Source organism: Streptopelia decaocto (assembly GCF_964273445.1).
Source record: "Streptopelia decaocto genome assembly, chromosome: Z".
In the NCBI taxonomy this organism is placed as follows: Eukaryota; Metazoa; Chordata; class Aves; order Columbiformes; family Columbidae; genus Streptopelia; species Streptopelia decaocto.
Window position 1 is genome coordinate 56,548,402 of NC_138657.1, and position 25,840 is coordinate 56,574,241.

Below are 25,840 nucleotides of genomic sequence, written 5' to 3' on the forward strand. Positions count from 1 at the left end.
GTTTTTGTGCATTCATGGAAGAATAAATTATATCTGCTTTGGATAACACTAAGCAATCCATAACAAATTAAGAGTTTTCTCTATAGTAAAAAATAAACAGGAGATTATGCCAGGAATAGCCTTCAAATATAATTTATATTTAAGCAAAATAGGTAAGTCAGCTTCTGCTCTCAGACCTCAGTTTAGTAAAGTACTTAAAACACCATTGAAAAAGGTGCTTAAGTATGTTTTTAAGTTTTATGCAGTATGAAAGAGAAATTTTTGTAAGTGCAGCCTCATTTGGGAGAATAGCATAACCCATGTAGCATAAAACAGGATTTTGGTCCCTGATGTGCTTGTGGTTGTTACCTTTCCTCAGTTCACTGCATTAGTATCTGCTTTTAAAAGTGTGTCCAGTCTGAATATAGGTTCACCAAAAAGAACTTCTGAATCAACCTTCCTTTTGGGACAAAATAATTTCCAAGTGATAATGTGCTTTTTGATGGTTTGCAAACTCTATCACTGTGCTTGAATTTAAAATTCATTTATAACAATGAACCAAAGACATCGCTCCTGTCTGAAAAGGAGGGTTTATTCAATCCATGTCAGTTGAAAGCTTTGTCCTTAACCAGTGTGTTTTGCTGCTGCACCAAGCATGAACCTTCTTTCCCATAACCACCAGTACGTCTTCTCTGCACCAGAGGGCCAGAACCCCTTAGAACCAAAAACTGAGGACTGCTTCTAGGGAAAATTCCATTTTTTTATTTTTTCACTCATCATTTATGTACAAATATGCATTATAACTTTTATATACATTGCACATTTACATGGTAGAAAAGTACAAAACTATATATTTAAATGAATTTATATTTAACTCGCCATGTTTGAAAATATAAAATTGCATCAGAAAAAAAGTATTATGAAAAGCAAGAAACTTGAACTGATAAAGTTTTGATATAACTTTCAGTGACACACTAGGAAAAAACCTTTGAAAGTGGTACTGCAAGACCATCTTGAAGGAAACACCTGATAGGACACTTACGCATGTCACAAAAAATAAACCAACAAAAATAAAATAAACCCTTTATTCTTGTTACAGTTAGCTCTGTGGCTACCAACAACCTTCATAATCCGACTTCTTTGGGTCTGGAATTCATAAAGTACAGTATATATGCTCTGCACATTGAGATCACTTCAGTACATGATGTGATCACAAGGAGAGAAAAGTGAAGTGGAAGAAGTTTCCTTAAAGATTGCCTCACTGCACCCTGGAAGTATACTTAAGTCAGTTACAATGCCTTTTGGTCTGTCAAGATCCATTATAAACAAAATCCCCAGGAATCTTTTATGACCAGAGGCAAGAAGAAAATCCAATAAATAAACATAACAGAAATCAACATGCAAGTTTGTTAAAGTAGAAAAGAGTTAACATCAATGAAACAAAGAGGTGAGATCATGTGGGTAAGCTCTAAGGAATGGACTTTCATAGTTTACAAGAAAAAAGAAAAACTTTACTTTACAAGCAAGAGACCTCACAATAAATAACACTGCTCTTCCCGTAACGAATATATTTCTTCAAAAAACAAGGTGTACAGTCAACCAGACATTTTATATATAAATTATAAAACATGACACAGTATAAATAAATGTCTACGAGACTCAACTCTATGTATACTTTTTTTCTCCCCAAAATAAATAAGCATACACTTATTTACAGTATGGACATTGATTTCGTGCCCAATGGCTGTTCCAATAGTGATGGAGGTTTTACCACTCTAGAATGGAAGATATAGGAAAGCTGTAGTCCTGGTCTTCATCTTCCTCTTCATCCTCTGGGTCTTCATTAATGGCTAGATGGGGGAATACAGGGGAGCTGTTGTTTAAATAAGGACAACAACAGCGCAGAAGCAGCTTAGTGCATGTTTTCAAAGCCCTCTGAACAGCCATAATACAGCGTTGCATTTTATGCGACTTGTAGTGAGATGCTCTTTGGCATCTGCTGTTACACAATAAGGGGGGTTTTATACATAATCTATGAAGACATAACTGCAGAAAGTTCTGAAGAATCAATGGCTCAGGTTTTATTGGCAGATTCCTGAAATCAAATAAAAAGCGCTCTTGTGTTCTAGGTTTAACTGCTTTGTGTCCTTCATTCAGAGTTAGTAGAGGCAACTGTGCTAACCCACATGCCCATGTGCTACCATTAAGCTTGTTGTTTTGGACCAAGTTAGAGTTTATCCAAGTGTTAATAAAGCAATCAGCGAAGCACATGAGAGCAGACAAAGTAGGAAGAAATCACTAGAATTACTCTCCTAGGGCAACCCCTTTCTGACAGAATGACTTGTCCTCAGAATAGCCCCAAAACCCCAACCTGAAGGCCAACTGGTGATTGGAGATGTATTGCATTTTATCAGTAACCAGAGTGTGTGCATGATAGATACATACTTATATGGCACCTGTACCATATCTCAGATCTCTAAATCAAGGTTTCTTATGTTTAAAGGTATAAGTCTTAATTATCTAGGGGTTGCCTTCAGAAGATTTAAGTGTCTGCAGAGTTAAAAATTTCACTTACAGTTGCAAGATCCAGAGTGCTTTACTTCTAGCAGCACACCCATGGAGCAGGCTGCCTCTTTCATGGCACACTCGCTTGGGTAAGTTGTGTTATCGCTGGCACAGACTGCCTCGTCTGACTTGCTTTCAGGGCAAACCTCATCACAGAGGGCACACCGACCTCTGCCAACCTTAAAATCCCACAAGCATTTCTTCCCAGCACTGCACTGAATGTCTTCACAGGATTTGGCTTCTAAAAATATACACAGGATACTAGAGGTAAGTGAAAAGACAAAGAAAAAAAAGAAAAGCAACAACAATCAACCCCAAACTCCCTTTCCCCTTCGAACTGTGAACAGACAAAGGTCAAATGCAGTAGATGATACTTGCTAATTTTGCTCAAGAAAGTAGTCCCCTGGACACCATTGCCTGTCTACATGTGGGGAAGGAAATACAGCTGTGCCAGCAGAGCTTGATCCTGGGAATACAGAATTACATTTGCCTATTGTACATGACCTTCCTGCTCTGTTTGATGTAAATGGAAATTCAGATCCCCAACTCAACAGTAAGTGCAAAGTTTGCCAACACATTCAGCATTTCTAAATCAATTACTTTTAAACTAACCCCCACACAGTAGTTATCTACAAGATTGGAAAGGGAATTCACCTCAACCTATACCAACTAAAAGCAGCCTGAGACTCCCCTGAATTTCCCCAATAGTTTTGGGGAGCAGAGGCTGTGCTTTCGAAGGTGTTTTCTTGTAACATGCTTCATTCTCAGTCCTTTCTGAAAATCACAACACAAAACGTCAAGATGCATAGAGATTATTTTCCTATCTTCACCCACCAACCATCTCCAAACTCTGCAATATTTCTGAAGAGGAAAAAGTGATCAGATGTTTCCAATTAAGTTAATGTAAGCATTGCCAAGACCACTTGTAGACAATTGTTTCCAGGAATCCACATCCACTGAATATGGAGATCTTGCTACGCTTTAACTATGTCATCATCTATTTAATGGTGGGTACTTCTCCCTTGGATACTAATGTCAGCACCTACAGAGATAGCAAGAGAATCAGGATCTGGCCCTCTACTCCCTCACCCCTTTGGCAATCTCTTCTGGGGCAACGCTTGCCTTGGCTCTCCTTTTCCTGGAGGGGAGCATCAAGCCAGGCTTCTGGAAGTCTCTCCTCCCCGCCAGCACCCACTATATCCATCCAGTTTCACAGATGATACTCTGAAACAGCTGACCAAGGAAGCTCTCCCCATCCTTACCCTCTGACTGAGATACCTACTGATGCATTTTCCTTCGTAGGCTAATCCAATAGATCTGCCCAGGAGGCAGGTAGCTTTCCTCAGGTGGCAGGCACTGGCATAAGTTATACCGTCATTCCCACAGAGATATTGTTCAGGGGAGGTAGGCTCTGGGCAAATTCGATTACATGTCACGCAGTAGGCATTGTTAGTTTGGTCAACCACACATGTGGAGCTTCCTGGGCATAAAACATCCCTACAGGTCTCTGAAATAAAGACAGAAACAAACAGTGATTAATAGGAGCTCCCAGAGTCCCAGCAAGGAATGAATGGGTAACACAATGAAACAAATGATCAGACAAGAGCCTTCAGCATGTCTTCTCATCTAAAGGCCACTTGAGGAAGCCTTCCCATCTTGGGGGAACTAGTGGGACAGAAGTGCTGCTAGACTGTGGAGAACTCTAAACCCAGCTACATCCATATCTGTTAAGTGTGGTTAGTTACTGTCACCCAGCATTTGAAACATCATTCTGATTCCTGTGGGGAGGTAGGTCCAACAGCTCCTCCCGCCTACACTCAGACACACACCCTTTGGCATTTGAGGGAGGTCAGGTTAGATTTGCAAACCTACTTTTGCATTTGCCCTGATACTGGACTTCAAGTTCAGGTTGTTCTTTACATCTGGCTTTGAGAAGGGCACACTCGTTCCTGTAGGTTTTCCCATCTAAGCCACACACGGGGCCTTTCCAAGTGATATTAGAGCAATCCGGAGCACAAACACACCGAGGTTTGTTCTTCTTGTTCATTTTACATTTCTTTCCAGGTCCACAGTCCACGTTTTCGCATGTTTCTGATGGAAGGAAAGAGGCACCACTTTAGTACCAAGCGTGCAGAACAGACCTGGTGTCAAAACTGCTTAAAGAAAAAAAAGACACCATGACCCCAGAGCATGGAGAAAGCAACTTACTTCATCCTTCCCCCCTTCCCCCTCGCCCCCTCCGGGAAGCAGGACTAGAGGATAATTCCCCTGGCCAGTGAGGGCAGAAGGGAGACGAGGTCGCTCCCTCCTCCCCGCGATGTGCACCGCGGCTGAGCAGAAATGGGGGTCCCCTCATTTATCTCGGGGCTGGTACGAGACGCCCCTCAAACCCCCACTGAGGAAGGAAGCCGGAGGACACGCTGCGCCCCCCCCCCCCCAACTCCTTCCCCGCTTCTCCCCCAGCCCAGCCCCTGCCTGAACCGCTCGTCAGCAAGGAGCAGCTCGCCAACACCCCCCTCACCTTTGCATGGGATGCAGTTTGGGGCTCCCCCATTAAAAATCATCCACTTAAAAAGCGTGTTGTCGTTGACGTCCTCCTCCGTCCACGAAGTTGTCAGGCGGCCGGTCTTGCAGCACTCCTCCTTGCTGAGGTCGGTTTTGTACAGGACCTGGCAGCGGCCGTTCCGCGCCTGCCGGAGCCAGCAGTTCCCAGCTGCGGGTGGGGGACACACACACACCCAGCCGGATCAGTGGCAGTCACCACTGACCCAGACACAACACGTGCGCCTTGCAATGACTTTTACTAGACTGTTTACTTTTATTTGTCCTATTTCATAACCCGCAGCTACGCTGGCCCATTTGGGAGGGCAGTTGAAAACAACACAACAGCAGCAACAACAAAACCCCAAACAAAAAAACAAAAAAGCACAAACAGAAAAAAACCAACATCACACACACACACAAAAACAGAAAGAAAGAAAAGACCTGATCAAAACAGGACGAGGCAGTTTTCGGAGGTATTTATTCCATATGTAGAGCAGAAGGCGCACTGCCGGCACGTGACAGAGGCTTGAAAAAGATGTGCATTTAAAAGGGAATAAAAAGAAAACCGCGCTTGCAAATTCCTTCCTCCTCCCCCTGCCCTCTCTTCCTCACCGCGGCTGCACAGCAGCATTGTTTTAGTGCCGCACAGAGTTTCAATCCCAGCCCATTTTGCAATCTGCACGAACTGGGAACATTTGCTGTTAGCGAAGTCTTTCGAAATCTCCACATTTCGCTGCTTCTATTAACAAATGCCTTTCCTTCACTAAAATAAGTCAGTAGAGCGCAAAAAAAAAAAAAAGTGAGCAAAGTATATAAAATACAAGGGCACATGAGTAGGACGCCCCTACAGAGTTTTAAAAATCGATCAAGCTGGAAAAGTTATGGGTGCAACCTCTCCCACACGCATTTCAGAGGAGAGTACACCGTACTTAAAATTGATAGAGTTGGTTTTGTTGGGGGTTATTTTTGCCTTTTTTTTTTTTTTAACTAGTATCCCTGTTATTTGTGGAGTCAAGCCAAGAACATTAGTAAAAGCTACTCCCCCTTTTTTAGCTAGAGAGTTTTGTTTGGGATGAGCCTCTCGTGAATAACCAATGTGACTTCTCCAGCAATTCAATACCAATTGATTCTGGTGCTAATCCAGTCAGGGCTCGATCCTGACTCCTTACTCCGATGGGAATGTACCGCAACGAGGGGTCAGGATCGGCCAGCCGAGATGTCGCTGGGCGCAGGGGAAGATCCGCCCCCCTCACCCCGCCCCCGCTAAAAATCATTGAGCAAACAACGCCCTTAAAAAAAAAAAGTTTCGCGTCCACAGTTGCCTACATTAGATCAACTTATGCTGTAACTTGGTAGTGAGGGAGAAAAGGAAAAAAAATAAGGAAAAAATTATAAAACAGGCAATGGTAAGACATACAGGTTGTGGTTGGTACACGGGCAAGACAAGGGGAAAAATCCCCCAAACTAAAAATCAATATTTCCTTGTGTCGAAAGAGGGCTCTTAAGAGTTGTCAATACCAGGTTCGGGTTTGTTTGGTTCGCATGGAAAAAAAAAAAAAAAGAAACAAAACCAACAATAAACCCAACTTATTTACGCATAGTCTTCGGTGCGGGAGAATTTCCAACACTAATATTTAAAAAAAAAAAAAAAAAGAAAATCTTGATTTCTAAAAATGTCATCTGTATTCGTGGGGCTCCCCATCATCACCTCTCCTTCCGTCTGGCAGGGGAGATAAAAATCTGAACTAAATTACCAACAAACTTTGAGCACTCATTCGGGAACCGAGACTGGGAAAGTTCCCTTTGCGATGCTGCTCTTCATTCATGCTGCATAATAACAATAAATACTAAGAAACATCCTCATCTGTCCTCCGTGCCTAAGAAGAGCAGTGCGGGGATCCGATCAAAAAGAAATAAATGACACCTCTGCACCTCGGTACAAAGCAATCCCATGCCCACAGTTAACTTCTGTCCTGTTGGACCTTGGAGAGAGGTGTTTAACACCGCAGCAAACTAACCCGTGCCCGAAAGACAGAAAACAATAGTAATAATAAAGAAACATAACTGCGAATAAAACAATCTGGTCTTACCCTGCACTGTGTGATCTTCCATGAAGTGGCACAGAAACATCAGGAGTAAGAGCATGCCCGCGTGGATTCTCTGATTTAACATCCTCAGTATAGCAGGGAGTGAGAGAGACACAGAAACAGCGTGAGGGGGAGTAGAGAGAGTGAGCGAGCTTCAGCCAGCCTGCTTATGATCGCTCTATTGAATGAACGTCAGGCTCTGAATGCAGTCTCTCTTTAAATCTATACGGGGGTCTTAGCTGTCTGCGGTGGGCGGTCTCCTAATGTGTGTGTGTGTCTGCTCGGGGGTGGGGAGATTTAAAAAGTTCAGTGTGAATCAGGTGACATTTTCCACCTTCTGGAAACCCTCTCCAATTATCTGCTCTAGGTGCACGCACACACAGGCGCGCACCCGCGCAGCCCCACGCCAGCCCCGCGCCGCGGAGCCGCCGGAGCCCTTGGCGCAGCAAGGGGAGGCAGCGCCAGCACCGGCCACCGCGCCCGCGGAGCCGGCCGCGCCCGCGCAAGCGGGAAGGCGCGCGGCGGACCGCGCTCGCGCTGCGGGGGCTGGAGACCCGCGGCGGTCGCGGGCGGACGAGGGGCGCCCCTTGTCCCACCCGATGGCGCGGGCGGGTGCGCGGAGGTGCGGAGGCTGCTGGGGCGCGGAGCGGCGCCTGCCCACTCCAGGGGGGGCTGCGCGGCCGCGGGGCGCTGCCTTCCGTGCGCGAAGTGGCTGCTCAGGATAAATCCCACTGCCCGCACCTCCGACGGGCGGGAGTCGGCTGGCGCTCACACAGCTCGGTCGGCGGGACTCGGCCCCCAAAAAAACCCAAACCCCAACCGACAAACCCCAAACCTTAAAAAAAAAAAAAAAAGGAAAAAACCAAATAAAAGTTTAATACCTAGAGCTGTGCCCAAGTGACAGCCTTTTCACTGGGAGCTCGGGAGGACGAGACGGGAATGGGGGCGACGTAGGCGGTCTCCTTTCAGAATCAGGAAAGATTGCAACATCGATAATGAACTTCTAGGGCACTAGTTTATTAAGCACAGTCTGGCATTATTCTCCCCTTAGAAAAGTTGGCGGTCTCTCATTTATAACATTTTTTGGCACCGCTGAATGAAACTGAGTAGGCGATATTTCCTTTTATACAAAACGATTACTTAACGGAAAATGGTATTGTTTATTCAAAAGCTGCCTTTTTAATTTCGATTCTTTCGCTTTTCTGAGCCACCAAAGCACAACAGACTGCGAAGTATGCAGACAGGAATGCCCGGACAGTGCCGGGTCAGGGGCCGGTGCGCCGCGGCCGCCCGCGCCCTCCGCAGGCCCTCCCCACACCCCTCCTCCCCGCTCCCGCCCTCCGGCTCCCCAAACCGCCCGCCCCCTCCCCACAACTGCAAATAACTCAGTGATAACAGATTTTTTTCCACCAACTGCAGGAGATAGTGCTAATCTTTTAATAAAAGATCCCATTACAATGGGATCTGTCTGGACAGACTATAATAGATCCAGAAATACAGCCGTGCTAATATTAGAAGACAGTTGTTTGGGTGCCTCAGACCGGGCCCTGGTCCCGCTTTGAAAGTGGGCATGAATCACAATGTCCCTCGGTACCACCTGCGGTCACACGCATTAAGAAGCAGACTGGTAAATGACTGACCTCTCTGCATATTTTTTTTTTTGTTATTATTATGATCATCGTCCTGAGCAGCTCCCGGGCATTTTGAGCACTTTAGAAGCTCCGGGACTCCACATCCTTTTTAATCTTTTTCCCAAATTGGTGCCACTCTCTCTCTCCCCCCGCTCGCCTCTCCGCCCTCGCTCGCGAAGCAGAGTTAATGCAGGGTTGCTTAGTGCCCTCTAATGGCAGACGACACTAACAGTCAATAGCAAAACACCCCTTACCCCCGAGCCGCAAATGAAGGGCCGGTTTCAAAACCCGCCTCTCCTCCCGGAGGAGACGTACCCTGGGCGTAAGGTCCCAAGGGGGGCCGTTTCCCCCACGTTTCCCCCCCGGGCACGGCTAAGAGGGGGAGGCGCGGGGTAGCCCCTGCCGCTGCGGGGGCAGAGAGCCGGGCCTTGGCCCGTCTAGGGGCGCGGAGGGAAGGGCGCGGAGCCCGCCGAGCGGGGGGGGGTCGAGAGCCTCGCTGCCTCCTTCGCGCCCTCCCGGAAGCCCCTCTCCCGGATCCCCCGTCTAACTTGCCCCGCGGGGCCCCGGCCACGGCCGGGCGCGGCGTCGATCCGCGGCCGCACATCTCGGGGAGTAGTTTGCCCCCACCCGTTGGGCAGCGCCGGGGCCGAGCCGCCTCTCCCTCAAGCGCGGGTGGCCCGAGGGGCGTCTCGGCGGCAGCGCGGGGAGCGCAGGCGGCTCTTGCCGAGCGAGGCAGCACCGCCCGCCCGCCCGCCGTACCGGGGCGTGCTGAGGGGCAGGCTCACCTTTCCTTACTCGGCTTGTGTGTGTTTTTTAAGTAATTGGCCAATACGGTGTTTATCCTGATAATGTTTTCAATCACAGGGAGGCAATTTCAGGCCGTTTTCCTGGAAATGAGATGCCGGATGGGTCGATAGCGTTTGCACATGTGCTTCATGCGTGCATCATCAGGAGATCAATATGATTTCGCTGGTATGGAGATTTGTATCACACCTGTTCTCTGACATCACACAGAAACAGCTGCTGTTTCTTTTATTGTTTTTCTTCTTCTTTTTTAAATGTTAAATATTGGGTTTGTGTTTAACAACATGTCAGGGCTATAATGTATAATCAGAAGTGCTTTTTCTTTGTCACTGCGTGCCTCCCTATACGACTCACCCACCCCTTTCTGCTTTGCCAACGATCACATTTAAATTACCAAAAAAACAATGAGGTCGATTTGTAACTGAATTGTCAGGCAGCACACAAAAAGAGTGTTGTTCTCAGTCTGACAGGTTTTAAAACTTCTTTCTACCAAGAAGTGTATGCATTTTAATATATGTTTTTGGATGTGAATCCAGTCTTTGCAGCTGGCTATGATCTTGGAATAATAAAGCCTTTAAAAAATCATATGTACTAACATCTCAAACTTTCAGAAAGTTCAAACTTAGCTCTCAATTAACATAAAAAGTATGTCTTTGTCCTATCTGTAATATAGCTGTAGCTACAGTCTCCATAATCTAAAACACTGAGTGGCTGGTCTCTGAGGAAAATTGCAGCAAAATACTGAGTAGAAGGAAAAATAATCCCCAAGTGTAATCTTGTGTGACATGTGCTATTAACATACATACATATATATATATATGCACACACACATGCATATACGTATGGGGGATATTTATTTTGTGATAAGTCAGTATTCATTGTACTAATATAATGTATTTCCTTCTACTCTTTTCCCCTCAACATGCTGCCTCTCAAAAGAGGGGTGGTTGTTTGTATCAAGAATGGACCCCCTCTGGACCCTTTCTTTGATACGGAAGATTTCTTTTATGTAGTTTCAGAAGATGTGGATAGGACTACAAACAGAAGCTGATTATTTGGTAGGGATCTGGATTTTAGACGAGAGAAAATGTCGAGGCCTATCCTTGCATTTCCCAGCCTAACATTCAAGGGAGAGGGAAAAAACTCATCCTCCTGTGGTTCTGTATGTATGCATCATCCAATGTGGTTTCTCACACAACTGGCTTTTCCCACAGATTAACTACTCAAATAAAGGTAGAACGTCCTCTTCTGGTCGGAGAGAAGACTTGTTAGCCTCCTTTATTCCCATTTGATTGTCCTGATTATCACAAAAAGAGGGGCTAATTTTTTTGAAAACTGCACTTCTACAGAAGTTCCCATCTTCCAAATCTCAGATTTAAGGACTTTTCTGAAGATTTAAGGACTTTTCTGAGCACCATTGCATTGTTCCATTTTATAAGGTTCTCCCCCCACCTACCATGTATAGGGCAATACAATCTTTCCACAGCCTTTTCTGTAGAAATTTGATGTCTCTTTCTCAGCATAAAGCAGCATAAAATTTTGGATGATAAAGGTTGATTTCTTGGTTTGGCCAAGACTTTTCCGTAAAAAATAAGCAAATTAATTCCTGATAAAACTAAGCTCCAAAATAAATGGTCTGAATTCTAATAGGTCGTGGATATGTGTGCTGTTACACTGAAATTATTCCTACACATAAGTGAGACTGTTAAACATAGAACTTGTATGCTGTTGTTGAGTGTTGTGCTTATTAGATGAATACAGGCACACCAAACAGCTATTTTTTCTTGAAGTTGTCCTAAAAGTTGATGTCTGTTTTCAGGTAGTGAGCAATGGGTCGAATTAAGAGGTAGTAGAAATCTTACCTAATAAATACTACTAGTAAAAATTGCCAAGGGAGTATAGGTTTGACCATCAGCAGATATTTGGCAAGTCACATCTGAAAAGCTGTCAACCCTTTTGACCAAGACAGCTGGAAACAGGTAACGTAATCTGAAACTTCTCCCCATGGTTCAGTGAAAGGAAGGGATTGAGCATTGTCAAGAAGTCTTTTGTGGGTGAGTAATTTGCAGTTTTAATAATTCACCCTATGACAGATGTTTGGACTGTCTGGAGGGCACCCTAAAGGTTTAGCCTGAGTCATTGTGGTTCACAGGAAGAATGGGAGGACAGTGGGACTGTGAGTACTTTCATCTTAAATATGAAAAGTTTCTGGTAGCACATGGAGGTGTCACAATTCTGTGTGTTTGTGCCTTCGTTCATACTGTAGAAAGGATATATAGAGAGATGGCATTCACATTTTAGGCCAAATAAAATTGACATACATGTTGTACAAGCCAAACTGACCCCTTTCCTACCTTTTATTGGTGATTCAGGGAATAGTAACAGAATTGTGTATCCCTGTGCAGTCTGCAGAGAGATACACAGCTTTTCACTTTCCCTTTGTTGTAGGCCAGAACATGACAAGCTGTCTTAGATACTCCAAAGGCATTTTCTTCTTTTGTGTTGGCAGTATCATGGACCAGCACTGAAGCAGTGCAGCAAGCCTTGTTATTCAGTACCCATTGCAAACAGGATGTGATGTTGTAAGTTGAGGTTTAATGCATGAGTGGAATGAAAACAGGTTGCTAAACAAGTTACAAAAGCTTTTCAGGTTATTGAAAACTTGGACAAAAGTACAAAATTCCAGTAGAAAATAGGAGTGGAAAAAATTGTGGGGAAAGTATTAAAATTATTAACTGTCTGAGGAAGTTAAATACCAAATTATAAATGAGTATACTGATCTCTTGCTTTACTGACTTGATCAGATCTTTTCTGTGTAGCTTCTGTTCTCTATCATTTCTATTGCTTTACTGATCTGATCAGATATTTTCTGTATAATTTCAGAGGGCAGAAAACTACTAGAAACATGCACAGACCATGGAATTTCTAGGGCAGAAAAAGCCTCTCCCTTTTTTGGAACTGCAGTGTTTGGCAATAGCAGCAGGAATTCTGACATTGATTCTAAATTAAATTCTGAAAACTTTTAAAAAAAAAAAAAAAAGGCAGTTATTGCTCAAAATCTGCTCCAAACAGCCCTTTAGGATGCTACTGTTTTAAATGAATGCCTAAATGCCAGGAAGGCAGCACCACCAGCTCTAGACAACCCATTTCCACATAAAGGCTAGGAAGTGGCCTAGTGGGATGAGCATGGAAAGAGCAAAGCTGTCAGATAGAACAGCCCCTGGAAGGCCATTTCAGCTTAGGCAGCATTAAGCTAACCTTTGTCTGTCTTAAGTCATGTGCTAAGTGCAGTATGGCTCTTGCCCAGCTTCCTGACTGGCAAATTGCCTTTTCTACTTCCACAGCTCTGACAAGCGGAGCTATGTCATACTTGGTGATAAAACTTCAAATTTGAAAATTAAAATTATAGACAAGGATCATAATGCTTTAGGAATGGAGGGGTTATGTGTGGTTATTGTACTTTTAAGGTCTGGAACATTTTGTATGGCAGACTTCAAAAGACATGTCAGTTGGCAATCAGTTGCAGCTGGAATGAGATTGGAGACTAAACCAAAGATTAAAGTGAGGACGGATGTAGTTTGTAAATAACTACTGTGAAAATGCAATTAATTTTTGCCATTGTTTTTCTTCTTGTTAGTTTAATTCTATTAAAGTTAATGTGGAGGGCATATCTGATTTGTTGGATATGTGGAGTCACATCACTTTTCTAATCCAAAAAAGGCTTTGTTTGACTGTGTATCCTGGCTTGGAGTTTAAATAGAATAAAAATCACCATTAAGAGTGATACCCAACTGTGACAAGCTGAATATAGCATAGCAAAAAGGGTAACAAATGGACAATTTCCAGCTCAGTGCACATGTCTGGTGACGTACAGAATCTTGTTTCTAGACTGAGAGAGTAGGTGGTTGAGTACGTCAAAGTTACAGCCTTGTTAGGGACAGATCATTAACTTCTTATTGTGAGGTTTGCATTTACTTTATTGCCCATCAAGGAAGAGGATCGGTTTTAATGGTTTACTTTCAGAGATTAATGGAACCAAATGGATTTTAGACTGCTGTTTAGTCAGTGGCAGCTTACTGGGACGTTATCAAAAATTGTCCTACATGGTACATGTTGATAAACTCCAAATGTCACCTTCTAGCACTGTGTTGCATGTGTCAGTGAATATGTAGCATGTGAGAAAAGAAATGAACCAGACAGAGCTCTCAGCAAAAATAATAATCTAAATTAGACTAATTGTGACAAAGAATTTTAGATAAGTTAAGGTCATGGATATGAGGGAAAGAAAAGCTTTTTTCCCAATTGTGATGAGCTGCTTTATTTTTATGAGCAGCAAAGGAGTGTCTCATGATTATCCTGATAATTTCAATTTTTTTTTTTTTTTTTTTTTTTTGGTAATGACATATGTTTATAAAAAGCACTTGGTGCTTAAACATTATTGTTTCAAGATTTGATACAGCATCACGCATATATGACAATTCTTCGTAGGTCATAATAATTTTCAGTCCATTACAAAGCACATTTCTGCTATCACATAAAAACCAGTGAATTTCCAAAATTATTTTTTAGTATGTATTGAGGGTATTATGCTATATTAACTAAATGGCACTGCAAGTAACTCTGTAGACTTGTCTTACTGCTGTGCAGAATAGTGATGTCTGAAGACCTTCCAAAGTCTTACTTTGAAGTTAGATTTGTATGGAATAAATATGACCACAACTATTAGCTAGTAGAATGGGAAGGAGTAACAGCCAAGGGTAACTTATGCCTTCTTTTGGGAGCTATTGCATATGTTTTTTTGAAGTGGACTGCTGAGAGTTTGCTGGCTTCATAGTATGTACTATGAGACTTACTTTCCTCCAATAGCACAAAAACTGGCTTATGTCCCCCTAATACTCCCCCAAGAAGGGGGTCTAGGAGAAGCCCTGTGGCTCCTGTTCTGTCCATCAACTCAGTTCACATACGCTTTCTTCTGCGCTTGGTCAAGAGGTGACTTGAGGGGCCAGAAGTTGTGAATGGAAGGATCATTATCCAGACTGCAAGTTCTTAGGGTATGGTAAGTTCCCTTCCTGCCTGCATGTCTGGAAAAAGAGAAGATAGTGCATCTTTTGTGCACAGAGTAGCCAGTAGAGTCATGGGTTTGCAGGACAGTCCAGAATGCATGGGTTTGAGCTTCTGGCTTCTTGTCTCTGCCCCGGCCTTCACTCCTTCTAGTGATCAACCCAGCCCTTGGTTTCCTTGAGTCCTAAGGCTGACACCTGTAAGGCCTCCAGCTCTGAGAATCTGCTAATCCTTACCAATTGCACTGTATAAGACTGCTGTGAGAGCAGGGCGAGTAGGCGCAGACATCATCTGCATCAAGCACAAAATAGCATGACAAAAGTTGTATAGGCTGTGAAATAGTAGGGAGAACCCCAAAATCTCAAGTAAATCTGTCTCCACTGGCCATCCTTTTTTGCTGCTGTGTTACTTTATCTGATGTGAACATCCATGTTTTTGCCCCATGCTTTAAAATGTGAAATGATAAAATTTGATTAGTAAAAAAAAAAATGTTTCATGAACGCATAATGAAATCTTGACATTCACGATTTGGTCTGTATTAGGTGCCTGTCTTTTATCTATGTAATAGTAGAAGATGGCAGTGGTTTGTCCCAGGGCTCATGTATTTCTTATTTTTAGGTTCGTAATTCCACCTTAATTGCACAAAATTTAAAGTCGCTATTTCCAAGTCTAAGCTCACTTTGTTTCTAGTCCCTCATCACACTCACTGGCCGTATCCTGCTAAGCTCACTGAAATTCTTGAGCATCCTTCACAGGATTCAAAAGGAACATGAAATTCTGTGGTGGTGATGGTGAGAAGGTGGTATAGTCTCCTTTCTAGCTTTGTATATAAAGGAGACCATCTCTGCAAGTTGGAATAGTTGCAATATAGTCCAAAATTGATCCATCAGCGCATCCAAACTCCTTCTAACCTGGATGCTGTAGTAGTGTTATTTATCTAGCAAATCTGAGAGTGTCTTGGCAGGCCCCCGCTTCTCTGTAGTGATACAGAAGTGGTGATTAACTGGAGGGGCCTTGGATCTTGCTTCTCTCACCAGCAGTTCTCATGAGCCTTTGCTTTTAATGGCTGCTCCCCTCAGTGAGCTGCAGTATTGTGAAGATCCTGATTGCACACATATCATGAGGTTTAACTCAAAAAAGTCAGCTTAAACAAGTAGTTTTTAATTGAGTTCTCTTTCCTGATTTCTGGTTTCTGTGATGGCACTCAGCTTTTAGATCTTTCTGCAGAACAATGACCTTTTGCGGATATTAAAAAAAAAATGACAGCTGAGATTTTGATATGACGTCTGGATTCCAGTAGCTGTCCTTGATAGAAACACTAGAATTTCCAACTAGGAAATTGACCTGCAAGATATGGGGCCATGCCGGCCTTGAAAGAAGTGAAAGCAGAATGGCGAAAGTTGCCTAACTTATTGAAATGTGGTTGCCAGAGAAAGACAGTTTTCTTCATATTAATTTACAGAAACTCAAGAGCTTTTGATGGGGGGGTAGGAGAGAGGGGAAAGGATAATGTAGGGATAAATAATGGAATAATTAGAACCCCTAGAGAGGACAGTAGAGAATCAAAGCAGACTTGTGCTATTAGATTTCCATTTGTGTTCATGGTATTTTGGGAGAGAAAAATAATTAAAAAGGGATATTAGCCATAAACAGATAGTAAGGAAGGTTTCGAGGAACAACTTGAAAATCTGAAAAATGCATTAATTTAAAACAGTGTTCACTGCTGCGAACTGACTTATATCTACAAAGAATTCATAAAATAAGAGAGACCTCTTGAGGACTAAGAATGAATTCCATTAGCTCCATTCTTCTTAGATGTCTTTGATTTATGTGTTTACCCATTGGTAAAACTAAGGAAAACAGAATAACGGAAAGCACTCCTGAGAATACCTAAGTCAAAACTGATTTCACATCCATTAGGTGGAAAGTATATCCACAGCCAAGTGAATCCTTTATCCACAAAATTTTGAAGCATGCTTTAGTAACCTGCTACTATTAAAAAAAGCCTTCAAAGAATTCATTCTGAAGTATCTCAAAGATGAAGACATAACAAATCTAGACAGTAAGAGGGTCATTTAAGCATCAAACTCTGTGTGCTCTTTGGCTCAAACTTCAATATCCCCAAATTCAATACTGCAAGTGAAGTAACAGACTCTTTTGAGGAAAATAGCAGCATACCAGCAATGTAACTTGCAGTGTCTGGAACCACTTAAAAATGAAATAAAAATACTATTTTTAGCCTGTTGTGTTTAAAGATGCACATAATTTTAAAGATCTTTAAGCCTCCTAAAAACTTTGTTAGGACATGCTCATCATTTTTATCCTGCAGCAGGGTAGTTGCAGGTAATTTTTGCTGTTTCTAGGTTATTTTAATAACAGTGCAGTATGAGGAGAAAACAAAACAAAACAAAACAAAACAAAACAAAACAAAACAGATAAAAGCTCCAAAATGTACTTGGAACTTCTCAGAAATGAAAGCATATAATTTTCACAGAAAATGGAGGTCAAATCCTGGACAGGTTCCAACTCCAAGTTAAAAAAATTAATAACTTGACACAAAGATGCATGGTTACAGATAAAAGTATATTTGGACGTGAAGAGAGAAGGTAGATAGTAGAGGTTTATTTGCTTTTTTTTTTTTTAATATTTTACTTAAAGCAATAGGGTATTTGTGATTCAATTACAGCAATATCCTTTATAGATGCAGAATCAAGATTGTCTTCAATCTGATCTCTCTCTTTTGGGCATTTCTGTTCAGACAAGATATACAGGTAGAGGTGATGCCTGTTATTAGACCAAGACACATCACTTTCTCAGTTATATCGTTATTATGCATGGTCTGTTATTTCAGCCAAACTCTTCTGCAATAATTAAATTTTTATGCTGTAAATATGCTGTATCTTTAAAAAATTTGTTCTTTTTTATGTTGAAGGAGAAGAGGCATCATTTAGCACCTTCTTTTGTCTTAATGTCTTGCAATCAGACAAGTTTTCTTGCTCCACAGGCAGCAAACTCAGGCTGAGAAACATTTTTAGGGGGATATTTGAAGTCTCAGAGACACAGGCAGGGGGAAATGACAACATTTAGGGCTTTTATGCTTCATAAATTGCTCCTGCAAGAAGAACCAGTGGTGTAAAATAGGGGCAGTGCCCCTGTATTGAGACACTCAGTGCTCACTACACTGAGGCAGACCACAGCCTCCTGTGTGTCACTGCTGCCGCTTAGGCTTGTCCTTTAGGCATAACCCTCTAGTGGAACAGGATGGGATTTCAGTCGCATGTGGGAAATGTCTCCAGTGTCTTTCAAACGGCATACCATGAGGGCTGCTCCTCCTGAGACCATTCGGATGGCAACCGAGCTCTGATGGAAGGTCGTTCAGAAAGACAAATATTATCATACAGCTGTTTGGTGGGGCATTTCTGATGTGTTCCTTGAGGAGTGTTCCCACCAAGCCCATAAGAATCCCACAGCCTGAGGTCTGTAAGGCGTGCTGCCCTCTCAGGTGTCCTGCCTCTGCCCCATTAGCTCATATCACATCAAGGATTACACGTGATTGCTCTAGATGCCCTCATGAATTTTCACCTGCTTTGTTGTTGGTTTCTGAGCTTTGGTGGCCATTCTTCTTTTGTAGAGAGAACAGAAAGTAGCAAGCTTTTATTCATCTGAATTTGCTGGAAAGTAAGTGAGTAAAAATCAGCTGCAGAAGTCACAAGATGGAAGAAGAATGGAAACTCTAGGTTGTTTTTTTTAGGGAGATGGGTGGAGGAACATCTTTGGGATCATGGAACTGATTCCTTTTAAATTCAGATTGTTAGTAGTTACTTCTTTTGACTACCTTCTCCACAAATTGCACCAGATGACTTTTTCACACTATGATGATGTCTTAATTTGTTCCTTTCCCTAGGTCTCTGCTCTGAGGAAAGATGGAATTTGATGTACACAGATCAGTTGCTTTCAGGAAGTAATTGTCACCATTGACTGCCTATATTAGCTGCTGCCAGATTTAAAGGGATTATTCATCCCACTAGGAATAGTTGGGAACCAAAGAAACAGGTTTTATTTCTCCCAGGCCTTATGCAGTTGAGCATTTTGCAAGAATACCTTGAGGAATCCACTGCTAAACAATAAGGTATTGGATATAAATGGACTGACATTGTACATGTAAGGTTAATTTGCAAAGGAGAAAGATGTATTTGGGGTTAAAATAGAAAACAGCAGCTGGAAAATCCCTACTGGTCTTTCTTGTGTCATTTTGAGAAACTAATTTCATTTGTTTTGTCCTAGGTCACTGTAAACTTACAGTGATAATAATATACCTGCATGGTGTAATCTGAGTGCAATTATGAATGAAATATTTGGTGCTGGGCTATTTTGAAGCTCTGCTGTCAAATTCAGAATGTGCACCAGGTAGCTGCAGGGAAAATGCAGTCACCAGTGGTGCATGTTTGATAACCTGGATGAGGGAGGATCCACCCATGTGCTGGAGGTGGAAAGAGAGCCGGCTGCTAGGAAGCAGGGAGGAACATGCTGCCCCTCCACAGCACACTACCTCTGCTGACCTGTCCTAACAGTTCTGGTGGCACATGCTGAATTAGGGCACAAACTGCTTCTGCCTCATGACTGTTTCCCTCTGCTACTTGCCAACTGCAGGACAGAAGGGAAGAAGAATGAGTATCTGTGCAGGTGACGGTACAAAATGAGTAAGCAGAGGCATAGAGTAACTTCCCCTGCTGGCCCTGAAACTAAGACAGGCTGTCACTGTGCAAGCAGCCTGCACCTCTACTGTTGGTACTTTTACCCCTGAACATATCAGTGCTAGTGCCAGTTGTCAGTCCCAAGCCTCTGATGCCCACAGCTCTTTCTCCTCTTGAGATGGGATACTCATTCCATAATTGTGCAGGGCTTTAACTCTCAGTCTAACTTACATCAGTATTTTTAGATTTCAAGGCAACATTGCAAAGTAGGTATGGTATTTGTTCTTATAATTTGAGCGGTGCAGAATGGCAAACTCCAAGGACTTACACTGCCATCTGTAGAGGTGTAACACTGAAGCTTCTGAAATAATTCAACCAGTTTATGGGCAGGTCAGCAATTAAAAAAAACCCAAACAAACAAAGGAAGAAACCTGGTCAATGAACAGACTTTACAGGTGCAATACATAACCAGGCATCATAGTTAAAATGAGCATTTCAGCATGACATAGCCACCTATATATATTTCATTAAGCAGAACTTGTATAGGGATTTATGGAAGCACCATCTGCCAGTTTCCAATAAAGCTACAAATGATGTGGAAACTTTCTGCTGTTTGTTCTGTGTTGAAGTGGGCTCAGTGCTAAATGCTAAACCCAAGGTGCTTCTAGCTTGGATCCAGATTTGAACAGGAATGAGTTGTTTATGTTGCTCTGTAGTTTATGGGGTGCCTTTCTTTCCTATGCAAGTTAGTGGAGAAAAACTACTATAACCTGAACTTCTTCTCTGTGCTGTGATGTATCATCTACAGGATCCTTCCTGGTACTTTTAATAATGACTCTTCATGATATTTATAAACATCCTAGGAGATTCCACTTCCTGATTACTTACATGATAATTATACAAAAACAAACCACCTAGATCTAGTAGAGGGCCAAGACACAGTATGCCAGCTGAATACACTAGAGTCAAAAAGCAATGACTCATTTACAGACCTGTTCTCCACAGTCATTTATAAACAAAAGGAAAAAAAAACCATGTCCAAATAGTCGTTGAATGGATTTTCATAATCCTTTCTAGGTAGAATGACATGGAATACATTAAGCCCAGAAATCCTGAAGAGGATGTGATACTTGACTATACTAAATCATATGTGAGACTAACCAGGGCGTCCTATTGCATGATTGGACTTCTTTTTATGTGTGGATAACTCTCCTTCATCTTACAGGATTCAGTCAGAAGAGCTCAAGAGTAGGACATGCGTTGTGCTTCAGAGTTAATGAGAATACAGTAAGTAATGGTGAGAGCTCCTCATAACACTGCAGAATAATTTTACAGAGAAAGTAAAGCATGACTGTCTTCTTCAGACTAGTTCTATAAATAAAGTTTGTGAGACTACTTACATGAGTAGAGTGAGAAATATTTGACCCATGATCTTACATATCAAATATCTTTATGTATTATTAACAATCTATAAAGTTGGACATAAAAAAGTGACCTGTTAATGCCAAACTTATGTCATGTGGAACAGGAAGAGAAAGAACAGAGTTTCCTATACAGTTTGTCAAGACTTTTTTCAATAAACTTGTAAGTGGCCCATCGCCATAGGTGTGGATTATAAATTAGCTTAAAGGCAGGTGTTTCCATGGCTGCAGGAGAATTAGTACCAACGTATTCATAGACTGTATCCATAATATCTATACGAAAAGTTTGTGCCAGTGCTTGCAATAGACAACAAATGGAAATAAGCTTATGATGCTGGAACAAATTTCCTATCTACTGAAACTAAAACTGGAACCATAAATAGTACAGCTGGAAGATTATGTTTGATCTCTGCCACCATTCAGATTTTCATCTCAGATGTTTTACTTGTAATAGTTGTGTTTAGATATGCAAAAACATGAAAGGGAGTGTTTTTTCTTCCTCTCTTTCTTTGTTCCTGTCTTTCTCATACACACATGAAGATAAAGGGTAAAAGAAAGGCAAGAAATTTCAGTTCTTTATCTGGGACACAGAAATGACAAAGCTGACTGGGCTGGTGCCTTAGTGCAGTTGACTATCTCTGATAGAGATCACCTCTGCTAGAAGCCTCTGAAAAGGACCAAGAAACCTCAGGGCAGATAAATAATGGAATAAGGTGACCACAGGGAAGATTCTTCATTGTGCTAGTCAGCGGTCAGCTCTGTGTCTGAAACGTGCGGCGATGCTCTCTCTCTTAGAGAGAGGAGGTCTGTCTGCTGTATGTAACTGTGGCAGTTTTGACCTGTCACAGAGTTTATGTCTTTTGAATCTTCCAGAGTTCTTTGCCTGGGTTTTTATAATACAGCAATGACTTTAACACTTAAATAAGCAGGTCTTTTCATCACTCCTAAAAATAACTCCTATTTTGATGGACATATGAATTAGAAACATAATTTGGGACCAAAGCCATTTAGATTCTTATCTCTGATCATTTCTAGCATTTAATGACCAGAGATAAGAGGAGTGTAGAGAAATAAATGATGTACAGCTCAAATAATTTGGAGTATTAGTTTGAAACATTTGCAACTCCATCCTTTGATGCTGCTTTTTTGTCACTGTGAGCTGTCCCGGGGGGGCTGCATGCCAAGGGAGGTGGTGGTGATGGAGGGAGGGAGTGAGGGAACTTCAGCCCTACTCTCTGCACCAGCAGTCCCTTGCAGCACTCCAGTGACAAGTAAAAAAGGTCAAAGACAAGCATGTGGTCCTCCTTGCCAGCCCATGTTCATGTCAGGGCAGTGCCCAAAGGTGGCAGGAGGCTGGGCTGCCATGGGGTTGGGTGACACACCTGTGGGAGGGCAGCTCACTTCCAGATCTGTTGCCCTTCTGGCTGAAATGCCACACTTGGGGCTACATTTTAGGAGTGCTTTCTTTTTAATATTTAAAATGGGTTGCCTTTTAAGTTTAATTCTCCCCCTGTTGTTTTATGAGGACAAAGGATAAATAAGATTATTCTTGTTTGTTATAGGATTGCCTAGTGACCATCTGTGGGCCTCGTTGTGGTAGCTGTAGTTCAAATTTAGAGTAATAGACAGTTCCTTATTCTTATATCTCAACGTCTAAATAGACCAGACAGATGAAGGTTAAGAAAAATGGCAGAAAATGCAAGCAAAGTAGAAGTATTCAATTTACATCCTTCATATTATTTTATTTTATGGTGTATGCTTGCACTGTGGCTGCTGGTTTTATTTATTTCCAAGCTGAATAGTCCTAACATTTTAAGACTGTGGAATCCTTCTTACGACTGTAACATGCTTATCAGCTGTCTCCAGTCACTTGCTGTTTCTGTTAAATACTTGCTTAGGTGGAGTAATCAGAACAGAACATAATATTCAACATGAGGGCATACCACTGATTTGCATAACAGCATTCAGATATTTTCAGTATTATTCCTTATTACTTGCTGACCAAGGCAGTTGGAACAGATATTTCCCCTGAGCTGTACACAATGACATCTAGCTGTTTTTCTTGAGTGTATAAGCAATGCAGAAGTGGTTCAAATTATGCTTGCCATTGTACATTACTTCCTGAATTAGTGTTGTAATATTATTTATTATCTGCTCATGCTCTGAAAAAAAACCACCAAATGCTTTTCACAATGGGCTATGTAAATGCGGATGGTGGAAGGCTTCTCTTCTGTTAAGACTAAGAAAATGGTGCCTTTTTGATGAATATATCATCACAACTTTTCTTTGCTCAATTTTTGGACATGGAGAAGTTTCTAATAGCTGGGAATGGCTGTAGAGAGCCAAGACTTGGGAGGCTGTGTAATTACTACATACTCCTCATCTTTCATAAGACAGGGTTATCTAAAGGCTACAATTCTGCACGAGCTGAACACTTGGGCTTGGTAACTGACTTCTGTCTCTTTCCTTTCCCTTTTCTGGAGCTCTGCCTGAAGGATAATCAGCCACACTTTCTGTGGTGACTGCTAAGGGTGACTTTCTTCCGACCCTTTTTAAACAGACACTTTGGGTAGTTTTAAATGTAAATAATTTCGTAGACTCTAGCCAGCAGTTCCTAAGGCTAATGCAACCATGGCATCTTGTTTGTAAAATAGCAACAAAGCCAAATGCATTCAGTCCTGAGGCTTTTGCCATGACGTACATATATGATTTAACATCCCCCTCCCCCCCAGAATGGTGCATAACAAAACAATAGCTAACATGGACTTGTGGGATAGTGGTATCTGCAGAAAGCTAGAATACAGTTTCCGAAGTAGTATAGCACAGATAACTTTTGTTGTCACAATATTTGTGCTTTTAATTCTTTTGAGAGTAATTTTGTGTGTGAAAAGGATTTATTGAGAAAATGGATATTGTTGTGTTGTGTCTTATGCCTTATTGTCAAGTAACAGAATCACATGTTGACTACTGTGCCTGCACATACCCTTTATTTTGTTTTGAGGCATGAAAAGGAAAAATTCTGTGGTATCCCATATTGGGATGTATAGAGCTGGCTTCAAGGCAGAACAGACCTGTATGAAATCAGAAAGTTGGAGGGCTTTGTGAACTTTTATAGAGGATCAGAAGAAAGCTGTTTGGCACAGGTGTTTCTGTAATTGTGATACACTGGAAAAATTCAGCATGTTCAAGGGCACTAATTCTGTGGCTACAGCTGTTCTAACTGCATGGATGATGTGGTGTTTTAGTGTTAGCACACTTGGTTGTGTAATATAAAACAAGTAGGAAAGTGAGTATTAGTTATACCAAGGTGGTGGTCTTTCGTTGTTGTTGTTTTATGAATTTTCATCCCTTCTCATAGAAATGCCACTGGCAAAAATTGTGTCATGACAAAGTGACTAGGGTGGGGAATGGCTAGATATCTCCTAACACCTCCGCTTCTCCCTGCTGTTCGTCTTCATGTGACACTTGATTTCCCTGAGCTAGGAAGCATTAAGCATAAATGCAGAGGGAGAGGTGAAAATGGGGATGTTCTGAATCTCTCCTGTAGCACTGGAACATGGCAGTATAGGTTATTCTTTTTCTGCCTGGTTTACAGTTTGTTCTTGTGCATTTAAAAGAAAAGGCATTTTGAACTCAAAGTTGTTTGGGTTGCATAGAACTGGTTTCAAAATTATCAGGGTTTTACTGTCTGCATCTGGTGATCTGAATTAATTTCAAAGCAGGCGCTAGCATTACCGTTGCTATTACTATCTAACCTTTCTATATAGGGGAACAGGTTTATTTCTAACAGAGAACGAGGATATGGTCCTTACCTCCAGGAGAGTCTACTCTGTGCTGAAAAAGGTGTTAATGCTGTCTATAGTCTGAGCTTGCAGTCTGCAGTTGGTGTTACGGGTGCTGGCTCAGGAAGACCTGTCTGAGTGGACAGTCTGATCCTCTAACTGGCTGCCTTCTCTGGATGATAGTGAAGTTATTCTGCAGTGTAGTAATCCTAAAATGACACTGTGCATCTGTGGCCACTTAGGCATTTCCACAACAGTGCGAGAGAACTTTAACAGCGGGTGGTAGGCTTTATTCCTAGAAGGTCTACAAACAGTGAAGCTACTGAAATACACTTACAGAGCAGTATTTTGTGGTTAAATTCCCTAGTGTCTAATAAGATACAGATTCACACCGCAACTTCTCCAGAGACACTGATAGGAACTGTTTTCTTATTCTGGCTATCTTTTTTTCATGAAGCTCTTAGAAATTTAACATCTCTGAGAGTAACTTCCCTCTGCCATGTCGATTAATTAAACTGGGTAATGGCTGCAAAAACTTTGAAGGATGGCCAGTTGGTGAGAAATACACAGATGCATAAGCATGTGCACAGACACACACATATACACTGTAATTAGTCTAATAAGCATAATTTTTCTAGAAAAAGAGGCTCAAAATATAAAATGAAAATGAGCAACAAAGTTGGTGAAACCAAGGGGGAAATTCTGTAACATTAAAAAAAAAGCTTAGCTTGAATAAGATCTGATTTCCCTGATGCTTCTGGTTCTTTTTGTAATTAATCTTGATCTGTCTATAATTATTTCAGTGTCATTCATTGTCTTATTCACAGTGGTGTAATTGAACAGTGAATCAGACCCAGAGGGAAGAACAGAATGTCTCTTGGTAAGGGATTCTGCAGTAACCATCAGCAGTGAGACATACAGGAAGGGTACATTTTTGGAGAGTTTTAATACAAAATCCATTGTCATTTTGAGTGGAGTGATGTCAATTTATGTCAGAAACCAAGCAAATGAAAAGTTTTAGCTTACCAGTTTATCGTTCTCTCTACTTGTTTACGGTTTTCCTTATAACTAGAGTGACAGTTGGCAGACTTCATACTTGGAATTAATATCACCTAACTTTTATTTCAAAAAGTTAGATTTTTATTGTGCATTAGTTGGCTGGCTGCCTGAGGGAGAGAAAGAGGAAGAGGGCAGTCATTTTAGTGATTTTTTCAGGATGGAAGAAATTGCCCTTTGGAGTTACCTTTGTAGACAGCCTAGACAAGTAACTCA

The 25,840-nt window shown here is 42.0% G+C and overlaps 1 protein-coding gene across 2 annotated transcripts; it reads right to left on the reverse strand.

The window, feature by feature from the left end:
• Positions 1-726: 726 nt before the first annotated feature.
• FST (follistatin) lies at positions 727-7,387 on the reverse strand. Of its 2 annotated transcripts, none has more exons than XM_082075223.1 (6): positions 7,179-7,385; positions 5,066-5,257; positions 4,417-4,635; positions 3,827-4,051; positions 2,555-2,785; positions 727-1,829 (listed from the first exon to the last, which is right to left on the reverse strand). In XM_082075223.1, exons 1-6 carry the CDS (start codon positions 7,258-7,260, stop codon positions 1,747-1,749), a joined length of 1,032 nt encoding a protein of 343 aa, XP_081931349.1. In that variant the 5' UTR covers positions 7,261-7,385; the 3' UTR covers positions 727-1,746. The 2 variants fall into 2 exon arrangements, with proteins under 2 accessions (XP_081931349.1, XP_081931350.1); XM_082075224.1 differs by lacking the exon at positions 727-1,829 and adding an exon at positions 1,841-2,074 and having other exon boundaries at positions 7,179-7,387.
• Positions 7,388-25,840: the final 18,453 nt, after the last annotated feature.